Here is a 12,843-nt window from a genome sequence, read left to right as displayed (position 1 = left end):
CAGGTAATGGGATCCTTTATGTGGGAAAGATTGCTGGTTGGCAGCACACAATCCCATATAAATTGTTCTACAGACAGAATGGGAGAAGGGACCATAAATTATCATCTTATCTTGATTTAGAGTGCATTCACATGACTGTACAGGTGACTTCAGTGTGACACTTTTCTTTTGGTGGACCCATTTTCTTCAACGGGTCAGTGAACCACATTTTGTGGCCAAGTATAGCACATGTTGTATCTTTTGTAGAACAGACATACGGATGTGGAAAGCACACAGATGCCTTCGGTGTGTTGTACACATCTGTATATCCATTCCAAAGGATAGAACATGTCCTATTTTTCGCCACGGACCACAGACCCATTGAAGTAAATGGGTCCACGCAAATAAACTGATGCAACACGGACGTCGTCTGTATTTTGCAGACTGAAAAATCCATACGGTTGTGTGAATGCACTCTTACTCTGAAATATATACAGGAGAGATGATAAATGTCTCATCAGTGGGGGCCTGACTGCTGGGAACCCCACTCACCACAAGAAAGTGCGCTCGACCATCTCCTGCAGTCCCAGAGTTTGAGTAGAGCAGCACTAGCATGCTTGACCTCTGTCCTCATGATCCATAGTCCTGTGTTTAGGGGATAAGATGTTAATCCCTTAAACGACAATCAAATTTTGTGAGGATGATAATCTTTTCAAACAACTATTGACAAATGATTGTTTTTGAGGGGAAAATGCTATGTCTGTAGCCAGTATTTGCCTTGGGCTGGGACAGGCTACCAAACGATGCATACTGCTTGTCGTCACATATCACGTGTGGGCCATTTGGCAGACATCTGTGCCAGTGAAAATTGTATATTAAATCTGGTCTGTTATTTTTAAGGCAAGAACCAGTAGTGGATCCTACGCATCACCAACATAATATATATTGAAAATACTGACCAAATCTGCAGTATGTCAATAAGGCCTTGCTCAGACAGTCGGCTTTTATGGGTTTCTACATAAATTGAGACACACAAACATATCAGTAAGAAAAGTGTGACTACACTTACCACCCGGTAATTAGGTTTCCACAATATCTGACAGAGACAGGGCACACACACAGATTAAATTGGCCCCCTTCCCCCACCTTTAATGTTTTCCAAACAACCAAATTGGTAGGAAGTCATAATCTCAATCCAACAGGATCACTTTGCCTCTTTATTCCAGACATCTGGTACTGGGTTGTGCCTCCTCTAGCTTTCAGAGCAGCAGTAATTTATTGTGGCATGCATTCTACTAGTTTCAGAAATTATTCAGCAAGGATACTGGCCCATGCAGACAGGATAGGTTTTAGCAGATGCCACAAATTAGATAGAGGTACTGACATGCTCTGGACAGACCAATCTACCTGGTCCCACAGTAGCTTTATAGGATTAAAGTATAACTGTTGGTTTTTTGGGGAGTATTGGATTGTGGTGATTAATATCACCTTGGTGGCCCTATTTCAACTTTTCACTGTGTATTCAATTACCCCTTAATTCCACAGTTTTGTTCCCTGTACTGCCTACTTTTACTTGTGCTTAAAATCAGGTTGCTGGGCATGGGCCGTGTTGACTATGTGTTGAAGGACGAGGACTCAGCGTGCAAGGTCACATTGCTGACAGCCAGGGACTGTAAGTGAATGATTAAAGCCAGGTCCTCCCCAGCAGCTGATAACAGTGCCTGGGCTGTGTGCACCTCTCCCTGTCCCTGCGCTTGGCAGACGCTCCCTCACTCAGCAGAGCTGGAGAATGCAGAGCCGAATCAGCGCAGAGCAGGGAAGGGAGATCTGCCGTCTGCTCAGTGTATAAATGAAAGCAACATGTGGTAAGAGGACCCCTTTGTGCTGCAGGAGATTAACCCTTTAGGGGGAGGGCTCTGGTTACTGACACTTTTGGGGGGCTATTGTTACTGGCTAGTGAGGGCAGGCGGGATTAGCCTCAGGGTGAGGGCAGTGGCGGCCATCTTAACTGAATAGTGAAATTACAGTTTTATGCAGACTGGTTGCTAAGGGCTGAATCTTATTAAATATGGGGTAAGTCAGTCTAATTGTAACTGATTCTGGAATATCATGTTATTAGTAACTACATATATGAAAATTGAAATTAGAGTCTAAGTGTGACAGTTATCCTTTAAGATTTGGGGTCTGTGAAGACCAAGGAAGCAAGGAAAACTCGCTGGAATCATTCCACGACTATACAACACTTGTGGTATGGTGCATTGTCCTTCTAAAAGTGTCATTCTTCCACAGGATAAACAGCTGCCATGAAGGGGTGAAACTTGTGTCAGATGCTTAAATAAGCTTTACTGTCAAAATGTCCATCCACAAGTATGACAAGACCCACAATTCACCAATAAATCATTCCTCACACCATTATTCCACCTGCACTAGCCCCGTGACATGTGGCAGGAAGGGTTCAAGGATTCATGCTATTTGCACCAAATTTCTATCTTCACATTGGTATGGTGGATTCATCCGAGCAGGCAATGTTTTCATTGCTCAGTAAATCCAATTTAACTTTTCTGCACACTGCAATCTTGCTTTTCAGTTTTTTTTAGACAGCACTGGCACTCAAAATGGTCGTCTGCTGTTGCAGCCTATTGGTGCTAGGGAACCAAGACCTGTCCGTAAGGACTCATTAGCTGGAACACCAGCATTGTTTTTGGATGCAGTTTGCTTAATTTTGCTCAGCCATTCATCAACCTCTTCCTCTGATCCCTTTCGTCGTTGAGTTATGTCCATACGATCCCCTTTCACTGAATGTTCTCCGGTATACTTGGTACTCGGCATACTGTTGACACTGGTACATGGCAAAACCCGCAAAGTTAGCAGTTAAATCCAACCCATAAACATTTCTGTGTGGTATGATGCCATATAGAGGTAACTGGCATGGATTGATGCAACATATTACTACCTTTATACACATGTATGGGGGGACAGCTATTCCGGATCCTTCTTTAGTTGGGATTTTCATTTTAGATAGGCCTCATGCACACAACAGTATTTTTTCACTGTCCGCAAAAACGGGGTCCGTAGGTCCGTGATCGTTTTTTCGTCTGTGGGTCTTCCTTGATTTTTGGAGGATCCACGGACATGAAAAAAGTCGTTTTGGTGTCCGCCTGGCCGTGCGGAGCCAAACGGATCCGTCCTGAATTACAATGCAAGTCAATGGGGACTGATCCATTTGACGTTGACACAATATGGTGCAATTGCAAACGGATCCGTCCCCATTGACTTTCAATGTAAAGTCAGGAGTCCCTTTACTTTCACACTTGTGTCCGTCTGCATTATATTGTTAAAACATTTCTAAGTGTGAAAGTAGCCTCAGACGGATCCGTCCAGACTTTACATTGAAAGTCAATGGGGGACGGATCCGTTTGAAAATTGAGCCACAGTGTGTCATCTTCAAACGGATCTGTCCCCATTGACTTACATTGTAAGTCTGGACGGATCCGCTTGCCTCCGCACGGCCAGGCGGACACGCGAACGCTGCAAGCAGCGTTCAGGTGTCCGCCTGCTGAGACTGATGCATTCTGAGCGGATCCGCGTCCACTCAGAATGCATTAGGGCTGGACGGATGCGTTCGGGGCCGCTTGTGAGCCCCTTCAAACGGAGCTCACAAGCGGACACCTGAACAGCACACTGCCACCAATGTATTAAAACAATAGAGGGAGGAAGGGGGGGGGGGGCGGGGGCGCACACTGCCACCAATGTATTAAAACAATAGAGGGAGGAGGGGGGGGGGGGGGGGGGGGCGACACTGCTACCAATGTTAATGCAATAGAGGGAGGGAGGGGGGGCCGCACACTGTGCCACCAATGCTATTATTACAATAGACGGAGGGAGGGGGGGGGGGGACCGGGGGGCGCACACTGTGCCACCAATGTTATTAGTACAATAGAGGGAGGGAGGGGGGGCGCACTGGCCACCAATGAAATTTAAACTGGGGAGGGAGGGGGGTCTTCCCCCTGCTGCCTGGCAGCCCCGGATCTCTTAAAGGGGGCTATGATAGCACAATTAACCCCTTCAGGTGCAGCACCTGAGGGGTTAATTGTACGGATCACGGCCCCCTGTAAGAGACCGGGTGCTGCCAGGCAGCAGGGGGCAGTCATGTACACAGTTCGCTGTATATTCTAACTAGAAGCGTCCCCATCACCATGGGAACGCCTCTGTGTTAGAATATACTGTCGGATCTGAGTTAACTCCGCTATGAAAAAGCTTTTATGCAGACGGATCTTCGGATCCGTCTGTATGAAAGTAACCTACGGCCACGGATCACGGATACCAATCTTGTGTGCATCCGTGTTCTTTCACGGACCCATTGACTTGAATGGGTCCATGAACCGTTGTCCGTCAAAAAAATAGGACAGGTCCTATTTTTTTGATGGACAGGATACACGGATCACGGTCTCGGCTGCAAAACGGTTCATTTTCTGATTTTTCCACGGACCCATTGAAAGTCAATGGATCCGCGAAAAAAACTGAAAACGGCACAACGGCCACGGATGCACACAACGGTCGTGTGCATGAGGCCATAACTTAACATTTTTACATTTATGGATACATTAATTCAAAAAAGACTAATTTTTATTTAAATGTTTGCATGGATCCATGATCCACATATTTTTTTATATTTTTTATTTATTTGTTAAAGTAGATCGTTCAACACCCATTCAATTTCTCAGATCTTGAAGAAAAACTGGTCTCTGGATCAGGGGATCTGTAATGCGAGGCTAGATTATTGGTTCTACAGAACTCTTCTTTTTGGCCAATATAGAACTACAAGAATCACCCTGCCCTTTTCTTTTTTAATCTTTTTCTATTAAGAGCACTGGAGGAAACGCATCATTTAGAGGATTTGTGCATTTTATGGTCATCTATGGCTGTAGGATAGACCCTTTGATTCAGGAAACAGCAGAATCTATGACTGTAGGATAGTCCCTTTGATTCAGGAAACAGAACAGGTGAAGTTTCCCGTTTTTTATTATGGCCCGAAGGTCTATGCCTGAGCAATTCATTGAGAAATCAAGCTGAAGGCTTGGTCTGGTGGCAGTCCATTCTTCTTTGGTCCTGCTGCATAAACATCCTTGAAGTGCCACAACAGGAATAAAGTGTGATAAAGAAAGTTATATAACCCAGCGACACTCCTAAAAAGAAGGGCAAGTTGCTGCTAGCTTTACCATCTTGCATTCTTAAAGGAGTTGCTCACTCCTGGGTGCCTTTCAGGTAGACCCCTCCACTGGAGTAACCAGACCTGTGGTGGAGGGGGCCAATTTACCCTCGGTGTGCGTGTATACTGTCTCTATCAGATATCGTGTAAACTTCAAGGAAACCCAATTACTGGTAAGTGTAGTCACACTTTTCTTATTGATTCATTCTTACCTGATCCCTGCCGCTGGGTTCTGTCTCCTTCACTCCCTGCACACCACCACAGCTCTCCGGTCTCCCCAGGTCAACATCCTGTTTGATTCAGGTCATGTTGCTGCTCCAGCAAACAGCATTGACATATCCCTATGTGTAATGTCACTGCGTCCTGTGACACCTGAGGGATATGTCACTGCAGCCAATTGTCTCATCAAATAGGGTGTTGACATGGGGAAATGTAAGAGCTGTGGTGGTGCATATGAAGCAAAGGTGCCAGAACTCAGCATCGGGGATCAGGTGAGTATGCTGGGGGTGGTCTGCCCAAAAGACCCCAAGGGGTAAACAACCTCTTTCATCCAAATATAAATTCTTCTTTATTCATCAGAGCTAAAACATTCTGAACACTCTATAGGTCTGCCCTACACAGGGACAGGGAAAAGACCAAAGGTGCAGGGGTCAATTTAACCTCTCTGCATCTTCTTCTTGTCAGTGATAGACGCAAAGCCATTTCAGGGGTGCCGTCATAGAGAGGACTTGGAGAAAAGTATATTATGAACTATCATACTCTGTACCATACTATTCTTCACATCCAAATGACAGTACATTACAGATACCATTACAAGTCAATGGGCCCTATTGGGCACCCATCATACAAATACGAATCCAGCACCGAGGCTTCTGTTCTAAATGGAGATCATAATGCTAATGTGAACATTGTGGAAGTTTTGGTCTGAATGCAGATGTTGACCAAGAATTTCTTCTAGCAGTATTCGATATATAGTAAAATATACTCGATATATAGTAAAAGATACATATAAAAGATGTGGTTGCAATCGCCAAAATTGTTCCAAATGGGATAGACTTTTGAGCATCTTTCAAATCCCCAGACCGGTTGGAGCCAGCCATGATGCCTAAATTGAACAAACAAAAAAAAAAAAAATATGGAAAAATTAGAAGAAAAATAAATCCTGTTACATTGGGTTTATATTGCTGAATTTATTAAAAGTATATAGGATCAATATGGATTTTTAAAGAGCAACTTAACTTTTAACAAACTTTATTTATAATGTCTGGAGATATGTTACAAAAATTATTTTAGGACATTTTATTAATGTATATATTTTTTTAATAGAAAAATAGCCATCTGAAGTTGTCTTCTAAGCGCTGTAAAATCCCTACATTTGTACACCGCTGACATTGCAGAGGTGTAATGATCGCAATGTACCATGGAATCTTCTGATGTGCTATGCCATTAGTAGTAATCGACCGATATTCGTGTTTTAGAGCCGATATCAATAATCTGTGAACTTTCAGGCCGATAGCAGATAATTTATACCGATATTTTATATATTGCAATATATATTACATTAGTTGGTAGTCACTGAGGTGGTGGAAATTTGCATTTGGCACTAGTATATTATAAATGTACGGTAAATTATAAATTAATAAAAGCCCCTAGTTGGTAGTCAATTTATAATTTACATTTATTATATACTAGTGCCAAATGCCAATTTTCACCCCCCTCACTGACTTTATTAACCCCTATCAGACCTCAGATCAGACTTTATTTAACCCCTATCAGGTTTAATCTTTATTTAACCCCTATCTTTAGTTAACCCCTATTTATTTAACCCCGATCAGACTTTATTTAACCCCTATCAGACCTCAGATGAATAAAATAAAAAACCTCATCACTTCTGCGCCACGGCTCCTCTTCATCTCGGGTCCGGTGTCGCACTCCACCTGTGTTCTCCGGCCTACTCTGCACTGTCACCTGATAGCGTGCAGCGTCAGGTCATAGTGCGCGCACTACGTCAGGACAGTGCAGCGCGGGCCCCATCAAAGAAGACCAGGGAGGGTGAGTATGGGAGGCGCTTGCTGCGCTTCTTCCCTGCTCCCGACACCCGATGCATACTAGTTAGCGCTTCCATAAGCGCTCACTAGTATTCGCTTTATACGCATTGTCGGCATATCTGCAAGGTTAGATGCAGATACTGATAATATGCAAAATCCTTAATATCGGCCAATAATATCGGTACTTTCGATAATTGGTCGATCCGTAGCCAGGAGTTAGCTGAGCGGGCTTCTGTCTGAGCCCTTCCGGCTCATTTGAAAACTCTGAGTAGCAGCAAATCATTACAGGAGAGCTTTCAGTTGAGTGAAGCAGGAGCCCGCTCAGCTCAGCTAAATCCTGGCATAGCACATAGGAAGGGCAGACGCAGATTTTGAAATGGTCAGCGCACAGGACCTCTTATGATGTCACAAAATACCGTGGTTATTAGGAAACAGCGATATATCACCATACCGCTGTTTCTTAATACTGCGGTATACCGCCAAGACCGGTATAGGGCTCGACCCTATTATAATCACGTATGGGGTATTGCCATACTTGGGAGAAATTGCACTATAATATGTGGGGTACATTTTCTTCAATTGACCCTTGATAAAATAAAACATTTTGAGCTAGAACTACTTATAACTGGAAATTTTAATTTTTAATTTTCAAAGCCTAATTCTAATAAAAAGTACACTATACCCCTAGATGATCCTTGAGGTTGTCGTTTATAAAATGGTGTCTTTTGAGGGGGTTTCTTATGTTTTAGCACCTTGCAATGTTGCCAATAAAGCATCCTAAAAAATGGATTACCCAAATTGGCCCAGCGGGGCCACATATACGTTTCTAAACACTGCAGAATTGGCAATAGAATTATTGGTCCTTATTTACTAATGTTAATGCAAAATAGACAAGGTTGCAAATTACATCACAATTTGACCGCAAACTGACATCTAAGTTGAGATAAGTTCACTGCGCCAACTTTGTGACTTACCAGCAAAAGGGAATGGCTTATTGGGAAAAGGGCATGAACCTACATGCAACATTTTACTCCAAAACTGCACTACAATTCTACAATTAAATTCTGTTGCAATGTAAGCCATCCAATAATTAGTACAGAGTTAGATAAGTGTCTAACCAGTCACCAAATGTATCATCTAGCATGAACCACCATAATAAATTTGCATAAGTTTACAAGATCTATGAGATAGTAAATAATTTTTTAACTTTCACTTATATTTTGCATTAATTCCTGTTAAACACCTAAGGTGTTAGACTTCCTAAACGCGATTTTAAATACTACTTTGAGGGGTGCAGTTTATTTTTTTGCGGATTGGGTTTGTGTCATAATATATACCCCCCTCAAATCCACCAAAAAATAGGCTTGGGAAAAGATCTTGAAATGTTGGTACTATAAACCTATTACCCCCAAAATAAAGGTATTGTCACGGCGATGGTCATGGTCGTGACTCTTGAACCGCATGCTGTTGCCTGCGGTTTGTATGTAGGTGTTCAACCACAGGTGAGGGCCGCTAGTTTGCTGCCTCACTTGTGGTTGCCGCGGGCAACAAGTTATGTTGTACTGTTGCAGCATAGCAGCCTGAGCTGTTTCTATGCAGCTTGCTGTAAGTGCATGCGGTTGTACTTGGCAACTTGGTTTGTATAAGTGCACTTTCCCATGTTTGGTGTGCACGGGGTTGTTTGTGTGTTCACTTCCCCTTTAAGTTGCTGTTTTCCCTTGTCTGGTGTGTGAAGGGTTAATTCCCTTCCTAGGCTGTAAGCACTGGGTGTGTCCCCATGGGTGTGGCTACTTTGGGCTATAAAGCCTAGTTGGAGATCAGAAGCTGAGGGGTGCTTCAGCCATGCTTTGCTGGAGACACTCTCCTGGTATTTCCATCTGCCAGTGGGGGCCACCCTTGTGGTCATAAACAAATTGTGATTCTTAAGTTTATGTGATGTCCACTTGATGTTTTCCTTGCTATGTTATGCACCTATGGATCTGGGTTCCTGTGTGTTTGTGTGTGTGCTGTGTCAATTGGTGTTTGGGTGTGGACACTAGCTTGTATTGCACGGGATCCAGTCTGTGTGTCTGTGGCAGGTAGGTGTGGAAGTGCTTTTCATCCTCCTGCCATATCCATAGGCTGTTTGTGTTCTCTTCCCTTTGCAGCTTGGCTAGTGAGACTCCTGTTCCTCCGCGTCCAGAAGGAACAGGTCGTCTTACCCTGCTTCTTGTTCCAGGGCAATCCTGAGGGCTAGCAGGGACCCCAAGGCATCCTGTGTATGAGTCCTCCCACCTTCAGGGTTGACTCATATGGTTAGGAGTCAGGGTCAGGTTAGGGACGTGATAGGAGGTGACCTGCTCCTTAATTCTGTCATCCTGGCCAAGCAGCGCTTTACATCTCTGGCATCGCACGGCTGAGGATTTTCCCCATCCTCAGCCGTGACAGGTATTTTTTTTAAATGATGGCAACAAGTGGACTTAAATAAGAGTAATTAAATTTTATTTATTTTTTTAAATGGAAACAAAATATTCCTAAATTAATGTTCCATAGAAAAACACCCTTAACCCTTAGGATACCAGAGTTTTTTTAGTTTTAGTTTTTCTTCCCTATTTTCCGTGAGCCATAACTTTTTTATATTTCCGGTCGCATAGCTGTATAAGGGCTTATTTTTTGCAGGCAGGTTGTACTTTCTATTGCCTCCATTAATTATAGCATAAAATGTAGTGGGAAGCGTTAAACAAATTCCAAATTGGGTGGAATTGGAAATAAAACGCAACTCCTCCATAGTTTTACGGGTTTTGTTCCCACGATACCCCATATGTTTAGGTATTTTATGTCTAAATAGTGTAAAAATAAAGATAAGCTTTGATAAAAAAAAAAAAAATTTTACATCACCATATTCTAACCCCCAAAACTTTTTTGTACTTATGTCTACTGAGCTGTTTAGGAGCTCATTTTTTTGCAGTTTTTATCAATATCTTTTTGGAGTATGTGTGACTTTTTTATCACATTTTATTAAATTTTTTGGGGTAAGAGAAGCAATGAAAAAATGGCAAAATCTGAAATTTTGACCCTTTTTCCCATTACGCCATTCGGCGTATTGGATTTTTTTTTTCTAATTTAATAGTATGGGCATTTTCGGTCGCGGTGATACCCATGATGTTTATATTTATTTAGTTTTTTTCTTTTTATCATTATGTGCCTCATATGAGCTTATAACATTTTTTTTTTTTTTAATCAGGAATTTATTATTAGCTTATTTTGTTCATTTCTTATCCTGGCTTGCCATCTGGTAGCCAAAATAAGAATTGCAGTTTGAATGCTGTTAGCCTACTCTTTAAAGGGTTTCTACCATCAGATTTTGACATATGTAGCTGACTGACACTAGCGATGTGCTAGTGTCAGCAGTACATAACAGTCTTCTTTGTTCACTTCTGTCTGCGGCCGTTCACCTAAAAAAACATACTTTTATCCATATGCTAATGAGCCTCTAGGCACTATGTGGGCATCGATTCAGCACCTAGAGGCTCCGTCTACAGACCATTTTCGCCGCCCATGTAGTTCTTCTAGCCCATAGCACGCCCCCCAACTCTTGATTGACATCCGATTTGCCTGCATCTGTCTAAATCCCACGCCTGCGCCGTGCGCTTCTGTATTCGGCGCAGGCGCAGTGAGTGAATGCCATGCTCCTGGTGCCGGATTCCTCACTGTAACGTAGTTGCGCCTGCACCGAATACAGGTGAGAACGGCGCAGGCGCGGGATTTAGACAGATGCAGGCAAATCGGACGTCAATCAAGTTGCGGGGCGGGCTAGAAGAACTACATGGGCGGCGAAAATGGTCTGTAGACGGAGCCTCTAGGTGCTGAATCGACGCCCACATAGCGCCTAGAGACTCATTAGCACATGGATAAAAGTATGTTTTTTAGGTGAACGGCCGCAGACAGAAGTGAACAAAGAAGACTGCTATGTACTGCTGACACTAGCACATTGCTAGTGTCAGTCAGCTACATATGGCAAAATCTGATGGTAGAAACCCTTAAAGGCTACCAGTATTCAGCGCAACTACCTATGCCTGGATTGGACACACAGGTTTTTTCGCATTTAGATGCTAGGATCTCACTTGATCCTGGCATCTAAAAGCATTTAATTACCGCAATCTGCATTATTGCTGGTCACGGTAATTAGCCGCAGTTCTCTGGTGTATGAAACAGCAGGGATCTGCCAGCCATGATGCCCGTTGCACGTGCGAGCGGGCGTCATGTTTACACATTGCACCAGCGCTGTACATGTATGGTGCTGGTAGCCTAAGGGTTAATAGAGAGAGAAACTAAAAAGTTACAGTTCTCAGAGCAGGATGACGATACTTTTACTTTTTTTATATTGCTTTTATTCTCTAAAAGTAGTAAGCCATAAATAATTACGGTATGTAATTGGTATCAACATAATTATACTGATCCACAGGAAAAAAAAGGTAACACATAATTTATATAAGGTGGATGCTATTAAAAAGAAACCTGAATACTTTTTATCCATTCCAGTCTAATAATATAAATATATATATATATATATATATATATATATATACACACACACATATATACATACATACCTACATACACACACACACACACTACTTAAAAAAAGTTAGGGACATTTGGTTTTCAGGTGAAATTTATGGAAAATGTAAAAAGTTCACTGTAAAGTGATATTATATAATGAAAGTAGGCCATTTGAGAAGAAGCATGCAATGGTGATTTCCTTGCTTGCGGATGCTTTTGATTTTCACGCAGCCCCATTCATTTCTATGGGGCCTGCGTTGCGTGAAAAACGCACAATATAGAGCATGCTGCGATTTTCACGCAACGCTCAAGTGATGCGTGAAAATCACAGATCATGTGCAAAGCCCCATAGAAATGAATGGGTCCGGATTCAGTGCAGGTGCAATGCGTTCACCTCACGCATTGCACCCGCGTGGAAAACTCGCCCGTGTGAAAGGGGCCTTAGACTAGTTACAAGAACGGGGAAGCCATACCCTCAGGGCTCCCCGAAATGAACAAAACAGCAAGTCGGCCAGGCACACTACTGCTTCATTCATCTCTATGGGAGTTACAGAAAAAGATGAGCACTGTACTCAGGAATCTCTGTAGAGATCAATGGGCAGCAGTGTGCATGCCTGACCTGCTGTTTATTTTGGGGTGCCCCAGAGGTATATGAGGTGCCTGTAATTGTGATCTGTGGGGTTCAAAGTAGTGGGAATCCTACCGATCTAATATCCACTATCCTCTATCTGAGATAACTGCTCACAACTGGAATAAACCTTTAAACTATTTCTTAGATTGGCAGAACCATGGACATTTAGACTTTGCAATATACAGTAACTGGTCATTAAATTATACTGCAGTTGTAAGATCTGATTATAACTGAACTTTTCCATTTGCATTAAAATAATCTAATCCCCCCCCCCAAAGTCTTTTATGATAACCATTTAGCAGGCAATATCTATAGACCTGCCAGGTGGCGTCAAGTCTTCACACTATATTTACTGTAATGCAATTTGACTTCTTACTCTCACTAGAAATAAATTGTTGACAACCACACTAATACAAAAAGCAATGGTCTGCAAT

At 42.7% G+C, this 12,843-nt stretch overlaps 1 protein-coding gene across 4 annotated transcripts in view; it reads right to left on the bottom strand.

The window, feature by feature from the left end:
- The window catches only part of SLC12A7 (solute carrier family 12 member 7), a 377,772-nt gene that overhangs the window by 136,776 nt on the left and 228,153 nt on the right, over positions 1–12,843 (bottom strand). For all 4 annotated transcript variants that reach the window (XM_044293095.1, XM_044293096.1, XM_044293098.1 and 1 more), the window contains exon 10: positions 6,195–6,293. In XM_044293095.1, the coding sequence (XP_044149030.1) occupies positions 6,195–6,293 (99 nt within the window). The remainder of the gene's footprint in view (positions 1–6,194; positions 6,294–12,843) is intronic.

Source organism: Bufo gargarizans, chromosome 5, assembly GCF_014858855.1.
Source record: "Bufo gargarizans isolate SCDJY-AF-19 chromosome 5, ASM1485885v1, whole genome shotgun sequence".
Taxonomy (NCBI): Eukaryota; Metazoa; Chordata; class Amphibia; order Anura; family Bufonidae; genus Bufo; species Bufo gargarizans.
Note: the sequence above shows the minus strand (reverse complement) of the source record. Positions and strands in the feature narration are given on the sequence as shown.